The sequence below is a fragment of the Drosophila biarmipes genome, chromosome 2L, assembly GCF_025231255.1.
Source record: "Drosophila biarmipes strain raj3 chromosome 2L, RU_DBia_V1.1, whole genome shotgun sequence".
Taxonomy (NCBI): domain Eukaryota; kingdom Metazoa; phylum Arthropoda; class Insecta; order Diptera; family Drosophilidae; genus Drosophila; species Drosophila biarmipes.
The window spans coordinates 15,975,999-15,996,444 of NC_066612.1; the positions used below are offsets into that span (position 1 = coordinate 15,975,999).

The 20,446-nt window shown below is 41.5% G+C and overlaps 1 protein-coding gene across 10 annotated transcripts in view; it reads right to left on the bottom strand.

Moving 5' to 3' along the window:
* Positions 1-20,446, bottom strand: part of LOC108033637 (neural-cadherin) — a 124,858-nt gene that overhangs the window by 18,647 nt on the left and 85,765 nt on the right. For all 10 annotated transcript variants that reach the window (XM_050885448.1, XM_050885446.1, XM_050885444.1 and 7 more), the window contains 2 exons: positions 746-889; positions 498-613 (listed from right to left, as the gene is read on the bottom strand). In XM_050885448.1, coding sequence (XP_050741405.1) covers positions 498-613; positions 746-889 — 260 coding nt within the window. The remainder of the gene's footprint in view (positions 1-497; positions 614-745; positions 890-20,446) is intronic.

The following is a 20,446-nucleotide window of genomic DNA, read 5'->3' on the forward strand; positions in this document are numbered from 1 at the left end:
TCCCAAACTTGTTTGAACTCTTAAATATTTAAGCAGCCTCGCGGTGCGCGAAGCGTGTAAATTGAAATTCAAAGGGAGAGCGAGTTTCTTAATGAATTTTATAGTTGGCCAAGAAGAAGAGGCCTTAATGCCTGGTTGGGCAGAGAGCCGAAGTTTTCTGCGGTTTTTCCAGCAAATCTGCTCCTTAAAGCTCTCCTTTTGGAGCTATAATTTTGTGAAATTATTTCCTGTGGCTTTAGGCAAATTTGTACATGCTTTTTGGGAATGTTTTATTGTAATCCCTGTTGTCCCTTATGTATCCTCAGCTTTCCAATGACATAAACAAATCTCACAGTTGACTAAGCCCGCAACGCTTGTGTCATAAATATATCTGCGCTGCGAAAGAACGTTTGTCGATTACAGAGGACTCCTCTACGGGATTCCACTTTGCATTTTTCATTTTTTTGGTACGCGGTTTTTGTTATTTCGTTTTTGGGTTTTTCTGGTTTTTTACTTACCCGGCGTCGAGTTTCGTAATCTAAAGCGCCAGCTACATAAATGGCACCCGTCATATTTTTAACCGCAAAAGCGCCGCCAATGTTGCCGCTTGTAATTTCATAGCGGATACGTGAGGCTGTGAGGAAAAACCGCAGAGAAAAAATTCAGGAAAAAGACGGAAAAACGAGCGGAGAAAAATGTGTGTGTAAGATAATAATTGCGGAATTTCGGGGCATATTTTGGGGCACAGTGGACACCCTCTACTTACACTCGTCGTGGTCCTTGGCCGTTACAGTGAGCACTGTGTGCTGGATGTCCTCGTTCTCATCCACTTCGGCCTCGTACAGCGACTTGTCGAAATAGGGCGGATTATCGTTTTTATCGGCGATGCCAATGCGTATGAATTTGGTGACTGTCGATGGGCAAAAAGAGAAAAAATGGAGCGAAAGGAGCACCATTTCGCTCGGTTAAATTTCTCGTTTTCAATTTGACACTCAAAGACTGGTTGGTACTTCGCAATTATCACGTACTAGACACAATGAGGAAAACTTTTTGCTCCGCCAGACAGAGCAACAACTTGACGCCTCTTATTGAGGCGACAAAACATTTTGTTTGCCTTTTATTTAAGACTTTCCCCCTACCAGTTTCCCTTCTTTTTATGCGAGGGACTTTCGAACGCGTTTTGCATATTAAACAGCCCGGGATATTTCGGTTTTCCATTTGATTTTTATTTGCATGTGTGATGATGTAATTTATTTGATATTCATGGGTTTTCCGTTTGATCACAGGCTGGAGTAAGCGGTAATGCGATTGCAAATGAATTCAAGTGAAATTTTATTTTCGGCCCATTTAAGCCTCTTGTCTTGAGCATTCAGACGCATAATTAACTATTATTACCGCTGGTAATGTTAAACAGCACCTATTGTGGCTGCCGAAATTGCTTCCAACCCAGTGAAATAAATTTCAAATTTATTCCCCACCCAGACCACTCATTCGGCCCAAGTACACATATGATTTAATATGCCAGGGCGGGCAAATAGAGCCAGAAAACTCTTCGGGAAGTGCAGTAGTTTTGGGCGGGGAGACGGAAAAGACATACAAAGCCACTGACAATGAGACATATCAGTGAGCTGAGACGTCAGGCAGCTAGTAAATTACATATATCATTTATAATTGCACCAATAACAACGGACAACAAAGCCAGTGCGTTTTAATTAAATAAATGCAGAGGCCATCTGACCAAACGAAAACCTGAGAACTACACACAAATCTTTGGCAACAGATGCGACAAAACTTTTGCCGCTTAACAGCCCATTTGGAGCTTGGAAAATGCACAGGAAAAAGTTGGGTGTCATTGAATACAAACGTAGCCTGAAACCTAAGTCAAGTATAAAACAACATCTTTCTATATTGCTGAAAAATACTAATATTAAATAATTGTCTCGTGCTTATAACTAAAATGTTCAAATTACGAAAAGGACATTTTCGTGAGTTAAAGTACCGACTAGGTCGCAATTTCTGGCAGTATGCTGGCCAGCTTCTCGACACAGATACAGCTGTTTATCAATTTACTTAGCCATCCTGGGGAGGACAACTTTCTCTTGTGCCTGCGTTGTTTGCGTTTCGGTTTATAGTTTTGCTGCCTTGACTGGGCATTATCTGTGTGCAAGAATTATGCACATTTGCTGCTGCAGGTTGACAACTCCCAGTGCAGGCCGGGCGCACATGGCGTATGTGTGATAAGTTCCTAACCCTTCGCATGCTCCCCCACCGTGGCGCTTAAATTAGCAAATGTTTGGGGCCAATTTTGAATTAAATTTATTGCAAAACATTGCTAATTGCCCACTCGACTGTGGCTAGGTTTCTATGTGACGACATTTTAATTAAAACTTGGCAAAATCCTGCTGCTAGACCGACATCAAATGCAAATCATCTCCAGCATACTTATTAATATTTGTGCTTCACTCAAAGGCCTTGCATTTGCCAGATGAACATTTTTGTATGCCCATTTTTGTGTCTCCCGAAAAGGCACAAGGAATTCTCATTCACCAAGCCCTGCTAATTACCCATGATACATCATTAAAAATAATGGCATCTCCGGGCTGCAGAAATCAAATTAAGTAATTGCGAAATCAGAACTTAAGCCTTTTATTGCAATGCGTATTGTTCTTAATTGCGGCTCTTTTTCATAATTAATAAGTGTCATTTTAATCGCAGGACAACTGTCGTCCGTCACCTCGCATAAATATGCGTTGCTCGTTTTGCTTCCTTGCATAATATTGTATATGATGACCTCCGATATTTGGATGTATATATGGGGACCGGAGTTTTCATTAAATCCCCTCAGAAATTTCTCCCTTGACTTTATTACGTCAAAATTCAATTTACCTTTATGCAGATGAGGGCGAGTTTACGTGGTATATGCCACATATATTGAATGCTGATGTTTAACTTGTAAATATTTCATGCTGCCTCACATATATATTTTTGACGCAGATTTTTCCGCATGCCAGGCACTCCTTTGAGTTCTTCGGGCTCAGATAAATGAAATTTTATGAGTTTTTATTAAGCACATTGCCGGGATGTGTGGAATTTAAAGCGCGCTATAAGCGAAAATATAAATTATAGGGTAAAATATTTTACAATAAAGAAAACACCCGGGGCGAGCCGAGTCAAAAGTTAACCCAATTTGGAAAGCTTTTATCCCATCGCCTTTATCGGCTTACGAGGCCGAAGCGCAACCCTTGAAATACTTTATCTATTTATCTAACGCCAATTTTATTGCATTCTTCAACCCGACCGCACTCCCATAAACTAACCCGGAATCAAATAGAAGATATCCCATTGAGCTTTTGAGCTTTCTGACACACACATTCGGCGAATTTGATGGTGAGTTGTGTGCAATGTTTGGACAGCTGCTGGGAATCCTTCGGGTTTCGCAGAGGGTCCTGTTCTTCTGGGACCTCAAGTCGAGTCTTTTGTGCGGCCATAAAAGCTGACATTGAAGCAATTTGGGTTAACTGCAGTCGAGTGGCGAAATCAAAGTCTACTCTATCACATATTTAGCTCGTGGAAAAAGTGCCACATTCGCTCTCTCCTCTGCCAAATAAATAGTGGTCGATATATATTTTCTTTTTTTCACTTGCCCCCGAAAAGCTGCCACGCTTAGCTGCACAAATGCCACATGCCACGCCCCCCTCCGATTCGAGTGTCATAAATTTATGCGCTATTTTCGCTTGTTCAGGCGTTCCGCCATCCAAACATATTTATATATGTATATGCACTACGTGATGTGGCACAATGTCAAAATCAAAGACGCCATATTTTTCCTCGGCTTTCCTCAACAGTTTTCCCCGCATCCCATTTCTTTCGATTTTTTCGCGTCCGCTCTTCCTTGGTGCGGCAAAGTTTATCGACAAGTTTCGCACTTGAATGAATTTTAACGATATTAAATAGCAGAACGAAAATAAACAATAACAGGAGTCGGCAGGAATATCTTTATAATGGTGCTATACCACCAGGGCTTTAAGTTCTCGCCTGGCTGAAAGTAAAGTAATTTTTTCATAAATATTCAATTTAAATATTATTTTTTAGAACTTCTTTTACCTGCCATTTTATATAATTTTCTGTATCTAACTGTAAAACTATCCCCCAATCACTCCGTTTTAAGGGCTGCCCTTCCCTTGCTTGCTTGAGGTAAAAACTAATTGGCCAAGATGCAGTTTCCCCTTGGCCATTCCATTTTATGTCCGCCGCTGTTGCAATGGCAACACAATGTACGATAAAAGGAAATCACTGACCATCCGCCTGTGGGTATATGTGGCTATGGTTGGGCCATTAATGGCGCTTAATGTGGCCAGGCCATAAAGACAAGCCAACTGCATGTCCAAAGCTAATGCCGCCGAGGGGAAACTGTGGCATCTAAATTGTTGCAAAAATATTTTATTGCACTTCTTGAGCCCCAGCTCGTAAAAACTTGTTCGAATGCATTTTGTCGCTTGGCTGCTGCTGATTTTTTTATGATTGTGGTCTGGCCGTATGTCAGTTTTCCCGCCTGTCCATCTCACTGACTGGCAGCTGTTCCCCGCTGCTCGTCCTTGGATTTTAAAAATGTGCATGTGTATAGATATACCCACGTGCGAGAGCTGCAACAATGTATCTGCGGTTCAGTTGGATATTTGTCGGCCCGTCCTTGTCATGTGTATATGATTGTCCTGTTTGCGGTCATTGAGGTTTTTCCCTCTCACGTCACCGAATTTTGTGTGTTCACACTTTTTGCCAATTATCGACTAATTTATGCCCCCGAAAAGATTTCGAGTGGCACTTTTTAATTACTTTAAATGCCAGGCACAGCCACGAAAAGCCATTAAAATCAATTGACAGGCAGGGAAGCTCGGTTCGCCCCCGAAAGTCAACAAGAAATTGTTGTCACGTATGAGCAGCAAATTTATGAACCAAAAATTTGGCAGGACATTAATTGATAAAGAGAAAATAAGTGGGTATACATGGCACCCAGGTGGATGATAAATCGTCACGGAAAAATCCCCTTCACATTTTCTTAAAGCAATCGGGGCACGCAAGTGAATACAAAATGGCAAGAACCGACCTTAATAACATTTCTGGGACTCCCAACGATGCTGGCGACAAGGAGCAAAAGCAAACGAGTTTTCCTGGGGGCCTGTTGCGGTTTTTGTGGCCAGAGGCAGGGAAAGTGAGAATAAGAAGCATCTCTCCCTTTTGCCGATGACAGTTGGCCCGAAAGGAGGGGGCCAGAATCGTGTTGCAGGCCCGAAACAGTTGTCATTGCACTTGTTTCTGCTGCATACGATTGTACAATTACCAAATGGCCATAATTCTGCTCCGACCAAAAACTAGTGACCCTGTTCTTGCACTTGACTTGTTTATGCTGGTCTCGGTCCCGTTTCGAATTTATGCGGACAACAGTAGCAGCTTTTGCATAATGAATGGCCAGCAATGGATTAGCCAGCCGGGGGACCCACCCAGCCCCCTCGACCCACTCGGACCACTCAGCCAACACAATGGCCAGTTGTCGCCACTTGAAGGGGTTTCCTTCTCAGTTTCGACATCGCAAATTGACTGCCAGAAAACTTCGCTAGTTGTCAATGGAGTTTAGGGAAAATCAGCTGTATGCTTGCTACACTGGGGAAAGAAGTAGTCTGGAAAATGTCGTTCTGAGTAAGGGAGAATTTTAAAAAAAAAGTGAAGCTTATAATGATGATCCCGTACTTTTGGATGCAACTATAAAGAAAGGAAGTAGAACATATGAAATTATTTCTAAGACCTAAAATATAAGACCCTATGATACTAGTTGTTCCTAACGTTAGATGTTGCAATCTTAAAATCTAACAGTCTCCAACTTTTTGCTCATCTCTGTGAAATATTATAAATTTAAGTCTTCTAATCTAAACAACCACATATTTTATGTGGTTTTGTACATCCCAAGAAGACATTTCTGGTATTACCTTTGAAACACTTTTCTGAGTGCACAAAAAGAGCATCTCTGAAGTGTCCGTAAACTACGTCAAGTGGACAAAGTGCTATATCACCGGAAACTTGCCGGGACACCTGCTGCCCGGTGCCTTCGGGCCGGGGGACGACTAATCATGCTGAAAGGACAGCGGCGGAAAGTTGCGGCCCTCGTGTCATAGTTTAAATTATGTGCGCAACTTTGGCAAAACTTTTAATAGCATCCACAGCTTGCCAATCGAACGGTGTAAACATGTCGGGCATTTCGGCCCTCTTACTCCATCCCAGCATATGCTCATTGATTGGCCGCACTATCCGCACCCCGCGAAAAGGGGGCGGTCATAGAGTAGTTGGCCCAAATGCGTGCCTCGCATTCAGAAGTCCCTTTTGCGAGGTAAATTAGTTTTGCACCGCTCGCAGTGAAGCATTAAATTGTATCTCTCGAGCGAAACTTTCAGCGCGACTGTCCAAGAATATTCCAGAGTTTCCATCAAGTATTCCGGCCGAAAGCGACAGGTGGACGAGGACTGGCGGAGTAAGCCAATTTAAGTTCTCTGCCAAGTTAAATGCTTTAAAGCTGGCCAGAGCCCCGACAATGAGCTCGATGCGAGTCGGGGCCAAATGGGGAAAAGTGGCCAGCAAATTAGAATCCTATTAATAAAAATTACTGGCCTGGCGCTTTTGCGGAGCGACTGTCTCTGAGCACCAGCTTTCCTCTCGAGACTCAATGGCGAATGTCTGTCGGTAATGACAGACACCAATAACATCAGTGGCCTCTGCCGACATTGTATTATTCACGCAAATGGAGATAATTATCCTGCTCGAATGGCCATTAGGCGTCGAGTGGCTGGCCGAGGAGAACTTTCAGCGTTTGATAAACTCAAATTAATTACATTGATTTATGCCATTCCAGGGAAGCGAGACCAAAGTCACGCGTGACTTTTCGACACTTGTCCCAGGGATGACACAGCCAGCGCCTTTGTATAGAGCATTTTCCCAGACGTCCTCGGAAAGACGGGGGGAAGGTCGAAGGACCCAGGACGACCCCGGGCATCAATCAATTTTTTGCAGCAATTTATCAAACTATTCCGCTGCGATACAATTTAAATTGTTGCCTAGTTTTGCGGCGGCACGTCCGCAAATTGCTTATTTTACTCTAGATGTTTTTACTGTATTTGTGTGGCAGGAGTGTACACGGCATTTGCTGAATGCATACACTCGTAAAAATATCTGTACTCATTTCATGCATAATAATACGGGACGTCTGCCAACGCCTAATACTTATTTTCCATTTTTTATGAAGAACGGAAGGATTTGGCTGCAATAACCTTAGCAAATATTTATATTTGATAGCTAACATTAGTTTCTGATAGAATTTCGGGAACTTTAAGGACATTCCTCTGCGAGTGTACGCTTATATTTGCTTCACTTTTTTTGAGAAATCGCATCAACAATGTCGTGCGCATGTTTTGTCAATAATATTTTCCATTTGATTGATGTTCTTGCCATAAAAACCATTGAAATGTGCTTCAAATGGAGATGGAATATGGCAGGGGCGCAGCCATCGATGGGGAAGCACGGAGACACATGAGCGAACGTATATGCAGGATCTCCTGCGAAGGAAGCGGGATGTGTGGGCCGCAGGATGTGTGCGGAGTGTTCATAAAAACGTCTCCAGACTGTGGCTCTGTCTGTGCGGCACTGTTACTTTCAACTAGCAGCTGGTGGTGGTGGGTGCACAATGTTTTGGCTTTTATGGTCGCAAATTCATTGTTGGTGCGACGAAGGCTTCGCCACTATCTACATCAGCCCACTATAAATATTGTTTATGCCCCTTGTGGTCGGTGCCATATTACACAATGTTTGTTGCGTCTACAATTTCTGGTTTATGCTGGGTCGCCACCTAAGCACAGAATTGTATTTAAGAGTGGGGGTATCAAAAATTTGACCCCAACGCATTTCTGCCAAATGTAAAGTAAAAGGGAGCCTTAAACAAATCGGAACTGACAACCAATAAACTTACCAAATTAAATCAAGAGATCTGAAATGAAGGGCCTTAAGCTATCTTACGATATCCTACACATTCCACATGTTCACATTCATGTCCCGGCTGAAACATGCAATCGGTTTAAATAGAAGAACATTCATTTCGCATGAATATGGCAAACAATTCTAATGGCAAACGAAAATTCTTGTGCAACGGAAGCTTGGCTTATCTGGGGCACACGGATTTACAGATATAATAATTTTGTATTCCTATACCTATACCTATTCCCTGTTCTATCTCGTTTCAAATATGTGCAATGAAATTATTTGTATAACCGAAACAATGGGGCTTCGAATTCAAATGTTAGTTGGCTTCGAAATATTTGTTTTTCATATTTGATCTCACTTGCTGTTTTGGGGCTGAATATACGAGTATATGCATTTCATTGGCACTTTCTGGTCGCGGAAATGGAAATCGATGATATGTATGTAGGACCTCGCTGGAATTTCCCGTTGAACATTCAGGGTTTTGTAAAAAATTAAAGTGTCAGCACGGGGTGTTGCACCACCTGGCGTATGCGCAATGCTTTCAGTATTTGGTCCTTATTGTGAGCTGTATTTTCCTTTTGGCCAGAACACAAATCTATTTGCTATCTGAGTGTGCGAGTGTGGCTAACAAGAGTCATGCATATTTTTAGGAATTCTGTTTCCTTCCACCTATCGTTGGGTTTGCTTCCATTGTTTTTATTGACCCCAGCACCGGAAAGTTTCCGGCTTTCCTTCACTTCCCTCAGCGCTCGTTGTTTTCTTTATAAGCAGCTTAAAGTTGAACCGGATTGCATATAAAGTTAACTGCACCGAACTTTAGCGTCAAAGTAATTAAAGTTTCTGCTCGATGCGGTTAAGCGAAGTACCAACCTTACCTGAGTGCGGTTCCTATGGAGCATAGAACGGGCGATTTGTTTACCTGCAATGGAAATAAGGAAGAGGAAATTGCTTCAGTGCGAGATCGAAGATTATTAAGCTCCTTAAAGATATTCAGAATGCTTAGGGCACTTTCAATCACTGAGTATCTTCCTAATGAGGTATCTGCATATCTGTTTACACCTCCCTTTGTTTGTGACGGACTCAAAGAAGTGTGTTTTTCCCAATTACTCACATAAACTAATTAAAGTATAAGCTTACTCCATTAAATGACTGATTTTAGCTACTGGAATTTCAATGCCAACAGCTAAGTACAGACCTTGTTGGTTCCTAACTGAATTTTAATTTGGCCTCCGGTCTTTATTGTACTTTTAATTATATATTTTTAAAGTACATTTACAATTCGGTTGTTTGTATGAGAAAAGGAAGTCTGCGTTTGACATTGGACACTCTTTGTCGTGTTAAATTGTAGGCTTTTGTGTTGCAAATTAAATGCTCCGCACACGGAAGTGAGTTTAAATCAAGTCTACTAATTTGTTTATTTCACTTTCCTATTTTTGTTTCGCAAACTGTCATGTTGAATAAATCAGAAGCAAAGCCGGGAGTTTCCCCTTGTTGCATAATCTGAATTTGACGTTGGCAACAAACACAACAATGGTGACAAAAGTGACAATGAAAAGCAGGAAAGCGGGAAATCTCGCTGCAGGGATAGGGAAGGTGGGCAAAAAGTGCTTTGTAATCAGATTAAATGTGGAAAAGAGTCGAAGCTTTGGCTCTGTAAGGATGATTCTCGATTCACCTCGCCCACCTTTTCCTCTTTTTTTTTGCTGTGCCAAGTCTGTTTGTTATGCGAACCAATTAGTGCAGACCTTGGGATTGCGTTAAACTTAACGTTTATATGTCCCAGCACTTGGGTGATTAAATTTAAGGTTCGCCAAAGAATCATTTTCCGCTCCTGGCAGTATTTCATTAACTTTTATTTGTTTTAATTATCGCTGGAAAATAAATAGAAAACAACGCTCGTTTTCATTTAACCGGAATGACCAGAAAGAGATAGGGAGTGTGCAGTGCGAAAGAGACGGACGACTGTGTCGCTAAGCCAGCTTCATCCTAAGCAACAACAAAAATGGCAAAAAAATATAGCCAGCGAAATAGCATAAAATATTGTAAAACAGCGCTCTCTGTTGCATTTTAATTACATTTGCATAAGATGCAGCTTATCTGCCCCATGCCATGCTTCGCTGCAGTTTTCAGTTTGCGCAAGTCGGCAGCACTAAAAACCTTTCGATACGTATAGAAGGTCTGTTTTTTTGCATATTTAAGATTCTAAAACTTAAAGAGAGAACAAATTCAGACAGTATTCTACAAAAATTTACGATATAAGAAGGGTATATTTTATAAGTAAGCCGAAGGAGCGGCTATAAAGGCCTATAAAAGTATGCGATGGAAAAAGCTTTATTTGTTTTTAGTCCCTCTAACTAAATAAATAATGTAGCATACTTCCCGGCACCTTTTATGTGATTTTACCAACCTGTTAATTGATCAAGTGAAATGCTAAAGCTTTTCCAAAATTGGTCGATAATTGCACTTCATTTACACAATCCCCTTGAGATATTTTTCGCTTCCCATGACATAATAACGAAATAATTTCCACCACTCAAAATTTTAACTTAAATGGGAATAACATATTTTCCGCGACCCCACATCTCACTTAATTACTTCAAAAAAATGCCAAAAGTGCTGAGCGCGTTTCCTGCCCCTTCAGAAGTGACCAATCCCGACACTCTGGCAACAACGAGTGTCATCCTCTCGTGACGCCATCGTCATCATCAGCAGCCGCGTTGTCATTTGGCGACAGTTTGTTCAAACAATTTGCACAAAAACTCTGAGCATTTAACAAATACCCAGGGAGCGAACAAAAAAAATATTTCAAAATAGTTGCAGCACTGTTGGATTGCGGCCAACAAAAAAGTTGTGGAAAAACAACTGGCAACAAAAAATGTTATAAATAAAAGCGAGTCAACAATCTCACAACACGTTGCAAGTGGCAATGCACATTTTTATCAACATTTTGTGTGCGTGCTGAACATGAATGTGGGCGTGGCACGTCCCACTGATTAATTGCTCTTTGGTTTAAGAATTCCAGATGAAGGGGGAAAAATGGAGGTTATCTCTCATCTGGGCGAAATTCGTAGTAAATATTAACGAGGGTTTTTGGGCTAATATAAAAATGCATTCAGTCTGTTGAAAGGGTATCCTTGGAAGCAAGCAACTCTCTGGTGAGTTTCGCAGAGTGTAGCCTGGCAGATTAAAGCCGGAATTAAGCCCGGGGCCTCGTCCCCCTGTTATTTCTTTTATGCCTTGGCTCCAATCTTTGCCAGCTGCTATTTACCTTACGTGTTCACATTTAGTTCATTTGTTTGTGCAGCTTCCACTCAATATGTTCGAGGAGCCGTTCCTGTTGTGGCTTATTTCATTATCCCAGACCAGTCCAAACAGGCCATGTATTTTTCCCCACCGCCGCCCATTTGTGCTGATAGTGCACAAGGACGGAGGGAAAAGAATTCTACGGACGGAAGGTGGATTCTGTGGCCAGGACGAGGACGGGAACGGGTGGTTCGGGCCAAGTCAGCTCGACTTGATTTGGCTTTGGGTGCGTGTTTGCCGAAGCTGACCTCAACGTCCTGACTTCGTGTAGCAATCAGTGAACGCCTAGAGAATTTACTGCTCAATGTGCTGGTAAAATCACAGTCGGCTCAATAAAATATACACGGGAATGTGCCTGCCAGGTTCTTTCGTGCCCAACCCTTGCCCGTCCTTGGCCAAAGCTTTTTGCTAATTTGTTGCCAGTTGGCCAGGTTTTTAAAGCAGCTGGCCAACTGCTGATAATAATTTTCCACTCTGGCCCTGCCCCTGCACCGAATTGGCTCAAATAAAACAAGCTCAATTTTCGTACGCTGCAAACCCAATTAGCTCTCCAGCTATTTTGATTATAAACTTTTGTGAATTATGCGACTCAATTGCGGGGCACACAGACACACATAAAAAAAGGAAGCAGAAATAACACTTGGGGGAGGACAAAGGCCGCAAGGAGGTCAAAAGTTAAGCGGGAGTCGAGGACGTGTCCGTGGGTGTGCGATAAAACGAAGATGATGCTGCCACCAACAATTGCACTCTTGGCATTGTGAGAGCCAGGGAGCAGGCGGCAGGGAGCCAGGAGCCAGGAGCCAAGGACAATAAGCAGTCGGACCATTATAGTGGTAATAATAGAGCAAAGTAAGCAATGCTGCTTGGCAAATGTAGCTGGTGTTTGCTCTTAGACAAAAGGAAGAGCAATTGAAGCCAGCGAGGTCTCATCCAAGTTAATCAATAAATGACGAGAAAATATTTGGGGAAATTCAAGCATTTCAAAGTAGTCGATTTTCATTAATAATTGACTATTACATTTGGTCTTACAGTGAGGATAATGTATTAAAAATAAATCACATTATTGGTATCCACAAAGTGTGGGCTATAAGTAGTCTACAATTGATATGTAACCTGAGTATAAATAAATATAAAATTCTACGTTAAAACCAAATCAAGAAGTGACTTGTCCCACATGGCGGATGCGTTATACGGGCTTCGGCGACACGTGCTTGGGCTTATCTGGGAAAACTTTTGGGCCAGCATTTTTTATTGTCTTGCCCCACAACGACAGCTTCCTGGCGGCCCCGTCCGCCCGCTTCCTGTGGTCGCAGCAGGACCTTCTTCAGGACATTTATACTTGTTATGAGGCCAGTGCTAAGGGGACTCCAATCCAAGTGGCAACACTTGAGCTCAATTGTCTGAACGTTGACAATGCGAACTGCCAACCGTCGATGGGGAGGGTGGCGAAACAAGGATAACGACAGCCAACACTACTGCCTACCTTCTGCCAAACACTTTAAGGATTTCCTTCTTCCCCGACACTCTCAATTAAATCATCAGCTGGAAGTCAAACTTTTTCAGCCTCGACAGGAGTCAAAGACCCCTGGCAGGGAGCAGACCCCGGTATGTAGATAAAGGTTGAGGCCATAAAATTGTGCAGCCACACAAGTTTTGCAGTTTTTGGCATTTTATGGCGTTTGTAGCCAAAGTTTTTGTTTTTCCCTTCCCTTGCAATTGGTATTTCTGGTTGCTTGTATCAGCATTTATGACTTTTCTATTTGTTTTGTTAGTGATTTTATTAGTTTGTTTTTCGCTTTCATCCTAGTGTTGTATTCCGTTTTCAATTGGCAGTGGAAGTTTTATTTTCTCCCAGCGAAAAGTGAAAACAATTTGGCTAGTCTTTAATTGAAGCTATTGAATGTTTGCACCCAGAAGCCGTATTTAGTTGGATTTCAAAACAGTTATTTAAATTTTAATTGAAGTTATCAGAGCCCCTGAAATAAATGACTTTTCAGCGAGCGAAACTGTTGAAAAAGTCAACTTTTGCACGTTTTAATTAGTTTGCATACACGCAACGATTCTTAGTCAACAGTCGTCCTCGACACACGCGGCGTATGCGCAATGCACAATTGCTTAATGACTTAATTAAAGTTTTCGCACCCACACAGCCAACGCCGCCACACTCAGATAATTAATGCAAAATCTTTAACACGCATTAACAATTCCAAGTTTGTCGGCGCATAATAATCAACTCAAGTTGTGGAAAAACTTTGCCGTTTACTATCATCATCGCCAGGTAAAGCATATTGCACACCCAGATTGCAATGCATCTTAATGAGCGTTGAGCAGGCAAGTTGGCCCAAAAACAGAGAGCAAAGTGAAAAAATATCTGGAGGGTAGGCCAGATGAGGAAGTACAAGCCCTGAAGTCCACTCAACCGGAAAGATTCCCTCTGAACTTCTGTGTTCGTTTCCCGGCTCTCAGTACTCAGTTCACTTCTAAGCGGCTTTAAGTTGGCGTGAAAATTGTTGAGGCAAGTTTCAAGAAGTTTTCTTTTCTCCGTTTCTCGGACCAGTTTCTTTGATCAATTAGAGGAGGCGAGCGGCCAGAATGGCTGGGTCTATCTGGGGAAATGTGTAGGTTGAAGGTGGACTGTGTTTTTTTTGGTTGCCAAAAGTGTTTCTCACACCGGCGGGATAACGAGATTTTTTCGCCTACTCCGCTCCTATTTTCCTGCGCCTGTTTTAATGTGATAAAGGTCGCCGTGTGACAGCTGGCCGAGCTAATAAAGTTTCGCACAGATTGCGTTGAAAAAAATGATGGGAGTTGTTGAAGTAATAAGAAGGTGAAATGCGGCATACCCTTAAAAAAGGTTGCCAAATTTATGCCTGAGTAATTAGAGAAGCAATCAGATCTGGGTGTTTCTTGAGGAATAATTAAATAAAACAGACAATCATTTTCTTACATTTTTTACCGTGCAACCCATACAGGTTTACTGAAATATTTATATAAGGTAAACAGGGTAAGAGATAGACTGTTATGAGAATCCCAAATCCCAAAATCCAGATGTGACTGGCCACCTTTGTCTTTAGACCCTCGTTGACCTAGCCTGCACTTGACATTAGCATTTGTGTCTGTCACATGTAAAAACTTTTTGGAGGGTGATAATTGTCAAATTATCGCACAAAATGGCCATCAAGGGAAATAGGGATGAGTTGATGGAGGGGGCCGTATGGAAAGGGACGACGAAAAGCCATTTCGGTCTGGACAATCCACTGGCGTCGACTAATTGTAATGAATTTTTCAGTTTTCCCAGCCTTCCAAGCACGCACATGGGGAAAAGCTAGAATTTCCACCCGGCGCTGATGGATGATGCACACTCGTTGCCGTCATTCATCACAGGGACGGAAATGGAAACGCGTTTTCTGCGGTCAAAGTTGGACTTTTCTCCATCTCCCCAAACAAGATTCTCCAAACCACAATTTGGGTGAGTATGTGTGTGGTTTGGCTCCAGTGAAATGGGATGAAAGATCAAAAATTGGTGAAAAGCCATGTTTAAGTATACAAAGACTTCTGTTCCGAAAACTGTTGAATAAGGCCGTAGAATTGAGTTACCAAAGCAGATTGGGTAACCTTGTCTAATGTAAATGTAAACCATTGCTTAACTTCCGTTTGACCATTGTGTATTGTATTCCAAACCGAAAATTAATTCTAATTACAGCTGCCGCATTTGCCAAACAGACAGGACCGTCCAAAAATTGTTATTCTGGGCAATGCGATGATAATTGAACCTAAACGTGTGGGCAAGGGTTAAGGGCAAACACAACAAACTGAAATAAGGGAAACAGCTATTGGTTTCACGGCTTTAAGTTGAATATGTCCACCAGAAAAACCAATTTAGATGGTTAAAAACTGTTTCAAATAAATGAAAATATACTTTAAAGATATTTTCTTTTACTTATGCCTTTAGTGCCTTTTAAACACTTTCACTTTCAGTTTGCCTTCCCAATTATTTAAGCAACCATTTCTCTTACCCAGTTTGGTTTCTATCTCTGTTAACCAGTCGGTTGCATTTGCCTGCCACTTTGGCTGCCCCATTTTTTGCTGCCATGCCAGCATTTTGGTGCTGCATCTCACTGTCTGCATATAGTTTTCCAATTAAGCGAAATAATACAACAAATGGCAACAGAAGGAGGCTAAATCGTAGTTTTTTATGCTCCCAGCTTGTCATCTTTTCGGGCAAAAACAAAACATTAATTGGGATGACAGTGGAGGGGAAAAGGGAACTGCCAGTATCCGTGGCCTGCTTAAGATATTCAAGGCGCACTCATTTGCACATTTCCGTTCCGCTTTTTTCGCTTAGCGGAAGTGCCGCATACGCCATGTTGCCAAACACAGACTGAGACGGCAGTAGGTGCACAGGAAAAAATAATGTAAAATGCTAGCATTTTCGTAGTAATTGTCTAAGCCCTTAAATAAAGTATAACATTTTAGTTGTGATTTCTTAAATATTTAAATTTATTTCCTGTCTTTTAACTTTTTATTAACGTTTACCAATGTAAAATGCAAGCGGTTTCTTTGTAAACGGGCAACCTTTAAATTAAGTAGAAAATTTGAGTTGTGATTCCTTAAATATTTAAATGTTCTCCTGTCCTTTAACTTTTTTATTACCATTTATTCTGGTGTACTCCTTCTAGCTCTGTCTGACAGAGTGCATCGTTGACAATTTCTGCGCTTTAAGTGAACGAGGTATTGCAGCCCAAAACTCATTGCACATTGCGCCATCTTGTCGCCGGATGCGAATTTATGCGTATTCAGCTGAGGGAAGACACCGAAAATAAAAGGAAGAAACTAGCGAAGAGATTGTCTTGCAATTGCTTTTCGTCCGCGTTACTTTTTGCATGCTTTCAGCTGATTTCTGTCCGCCTTTTCGCAGCAAATTAATTGCGTAGACGGCAGACGGGAAACTGAGAGACTGCAGAGAGAAATCTGCGCGACACTTTTTCATTTGGCATCTAAATTATTGTTTGCGTTTCTTAATTGAAAATTAAGAAAAGTTTCCCAAAGGTGTGCGGCATCTGTTTGTTTTCCTTACGAAAATAAAGTTGCTCCACATATACGCTATATATCCTTGGCGACTATCATCACGGCTTTAAGAGTATTGCACCTCCCCGGAGGGAATGTCTCACGCTCGAATTCTTTGCGCCGAAAGCAATTTATCCTGTTTGAAAAGGAATGTCATAATGCTTCCACATACTCAAATGTCCTGCGGGAATGCCTGACAGCTGGCCAGACAGCAAATAAAACAACACAAGAAACCCCTTGATTTATTGTCGAAGGAAAGAGTTCAACAATAAGTTATTCAATGGAGCCTTACCCCCACAAAACATAAATCAAGCAATTTCATAATGCGCATAATAATAAATCGCACAAAATGTATAAAATGTAATTAATAACTGGCCATTTCCGAGTCCCCAAGCCGTTGGGGTTACACTTTTCACCCCAATCGCAGTTCAAGGAGGGGTTGAAGTCCACCCTCGCGGTTTTAGATTCAGATTGACGGGCGCATGATTGAACTAAGCACGGAAAATGCATTATGCATAGATTGAGTTCGCCGTTAAATCGTAATTTAATATTTAATTACAACATTTTATGGGCTCCCGTTTAAAAACGAACGCTCCAATGGTTGGCATTTGATTGCGGCCGCATTGGAATGATAAATTATTGGGGCTAAATTAAATATTAGCCAAACATGCGAACAATTTACTCAAAAAAAACACAAACATATCACAAAACACCTGGCTGTGTACGTGGATTTTTGAAACTCGATTTGCGATTTGCGAGCTAATAAATCGTCAGCAGTCACCGTGAGCAATGTGCTGATCCATTTTCGCTGAAATGAAAACTCAATTGACTGCATTATCGCAGGGCCTCTTCTCCCCGCCCACCAGTGTAAATCCGGCGATTTCTCATTGTGCAGGTGCATATGTTTTTCCTTTCAAATCGCACTCACTGATTCGATTGTGATTCCGCATTCAGATTCGAGTTCGACTACTGATTCCCATTCTGATTGCCCAGCAAAGGCAAATAAATTTACGTGCCGGCTCAAAGGCTCAAATGCCAATTGAAAATTGACTGACAAATGTGTGTCGGTGTGTACCTGTTGTTTGGCTGCCATCAGGGTCTTAAGCGATTTGTTTGGCAAATAGTAACTGGCAAGGGACTCCAGCTGGCAGTCGCCCCATATCAGCAATTCCTTTGAAACCTGACCTTGCCACTACCTCATTAAACTGAAACTTCGATTCCGTCTGTGGTTTAGGTCAACTACTTCGTAGATCCAGGGACAACAATGGGATTTGCTGTTGGGGAGTGTTTAAACGGATCCAATGTATCCACAGATTATTAAGTCGCAACAATCATAAGTCGAAAGCTTTTAATTTTAGTTAGTAACTAATTAAAATGGCTTGTCCTATAAAGGGCGCCTGGCTGATGACAACTACTAGTTATTAACTAAACAAACTGAATTACTTTCTCTTACTTTTCTCTTTGCTTGAGAGAAGCGATTACGACAAACTGTTATATACATTTGGTACCATAAACACAAGATTGAAGCAAGGCTAAGCCAAAATAATAGGAAATTTATTTGCAAACTTAGCTTGGCTTCAAAAGCTGTTTTACACAAAGTTAATTTTTACCTGAAAGGGATTTATTTTTCGACATATACAGTATTGTTCGCAAAGTTCTTATATCAGTCCGACTTATACAAAAGAAGTAGAAGCTGAGAGCTTTTTCAAGTCCTTTAGTTTTATGGTTCAAAGTATAGGATTTTTTTTTAGCAAAAGTATGATATCTAAAAGCCTGACATTTTATAGTAAAAACTAGTATAAGATAGAAAGCTAAGGATCTGGTTTATAAACATTTTCACTACCACAGTGGATGCTATAAATATGGAAAGCTCTGTAAAATAGCAGAGTCCTGAAAGCTTATCAGTAAGCTTATACTTTCACTTATACACCTTAGCTTTTATAAGTTCAGCTGAACGAAAGAGTTCCTTTTTTATAAAATTTTGATATAAAACATAGTGTGTAGGGATGTTACTTTCTTCATGTTTATTCACCACTACGGTTAAACTTAAACCGCAAATAATATGAGTATTTTAAAAACACATTTATGTGTTTTTAAAAATATATCTAAAATATTTTAGTGTCTTGTATGTTTTAGAAGGCAGACCTAATGATGCACTGGTCATCGCAACTAACTTTAACTCTCTCCTACTATCGCTTGCATCGTAACTCCCTGTTTAATTAATTTCCCTGACCAGCTGCTAATTTGAATGGCGTCCGCACTGCTCCTCCACAACAGGCTTATCTGGGGCCACAGTTTGGACACTTAAATCCACGTGGAAACTTTGTCTCGCTTTGGCCAGAACTTTATTGGTACCAACTAAGTAGGAAATATTTGAGTTGGCTCCAGCTCATTACGCTGGCCAGAATATTTCGGAAATTGGGCTTCAGCTGTTGCCAAAATCGCGCATTTCCGTACATTGTTAGATGCAAAGAATCTGCTTAGCTTTTATACGCACATATTTTAAAGTTTTATACCCCAAAGCGGGCCCTAAAACGCAGCCATCAAAGGCACAGGGCCCTGTGGCTGCCTGGCATCCTGGTATTTTTGATGCTTCAGCCTCAGCTTTTGCTGCTGCTGCTGATGATGATGGTATTGATGATGAAATTGGCAAGTTTAGATGAGCACGAGAAGTTTGCCATAAACACTCGAGCTGCGAAATGTTTATATGCATGATAAAATCATAAAAAGAAGTGACGCTGCTTATTAAATGCACACCGCAAAAATTGGTGATCAAGTGCCAAGTAAAAGCGGGATTTTGATGACTCAAGTTTTGCGAGCTTGGCAAAACTCCTAATGAAACGGAGCGTGAAACTATTCGGATGGGCAAAGTTCATTTATTGGACGGATGTTTGCCTCTCTTTATGCAGAAATCTTGTCAACTTCAAGGAGGAAGGGGAGGCTCCGCTTAGCTTTCCTGATGGACTTTAAAAAGGCCAAAGAAGTCCTTGAGAACTCAAGCATGAATATTTAAGAGTAGTCAAGGTAGGCAAAAAGAGAATTACTACTAAAAAATAGAGGGTTCTAGGAGCCTCTCTACTTAACCCGTAATCTGCAATCTAATCGATTTAAATCACTTTCATGTGTCACATTTTCCCCCCCAAATTAGCCCACTTTCGAGCCACCGATTTAATTCAATTTGTTTTGGCCTGGGCTCATGGCGGGGGCGTGGTCTCCGAGGGGGCGTGGGGGAAGCGCCAAAAACTTTTTGACATTCGCATAATTTATGTAGCGCAATTTGTTCCGAAGCTGGTCAGCTACATGCGATCGCATTGTTTGCCAGGGCAACATATTGCAGCAAAAAGTGCGCGGCCATAAACAATGGCCAACAACCCGACCCACACACATGGCCAGAAGTTGACCCCTAAAAGCAGACAACGCCGCACACTCGAAATCATAAATTACAGTGTTCGCTGTGCTGTTGTTACGCTCGCCCGCATAAGTTAAAACCACTCATACGCCCCTTGGCCCCGGACACCTGCCAGAAGCAAAATTTAAATAAATTCACTTGTCAAATATATCGTACATAATTTCAAGTGCATTTTAAATCAATCGCATGTGCCACCGGCGCCACGCCCACCTCGCCGGCCTGTGTGTGTGGTCATATAAAAATAAAGTGGGTGGCCAAAGGGGGGTGGCAAAGTGGCAACCACTTGCTTGTTCGATATTTATGACAGATGTGGCCATGAAAACAGTGAGATAAAATTGTATGTGCATTATCAAAGGCTACAAAAATCCGGTTTTAAAAGGTGTGTTGCCAAAAATAGGCTTAAACTTTAAAATAATAAAATAAAATAATTTAATCTAAGTTTAACTATTAAAAAATATAATATATATTCTTGTAATTTTACTTTGAAGTAGGGAAACATGTAAATAACATTTTTTTCTAAGTGTAAAGGGCCCGCGGCGTCGGTAAGGAGGCGTGGCCCTGAGCGAGGGTCGCCACGACTGTTTGAGATTAATGGCGCGTCTAAAATGCTTAACGTGGGAGAAAAAATCTATAAAACTGGCTCGCATGCATAACCACCCACCACACCCG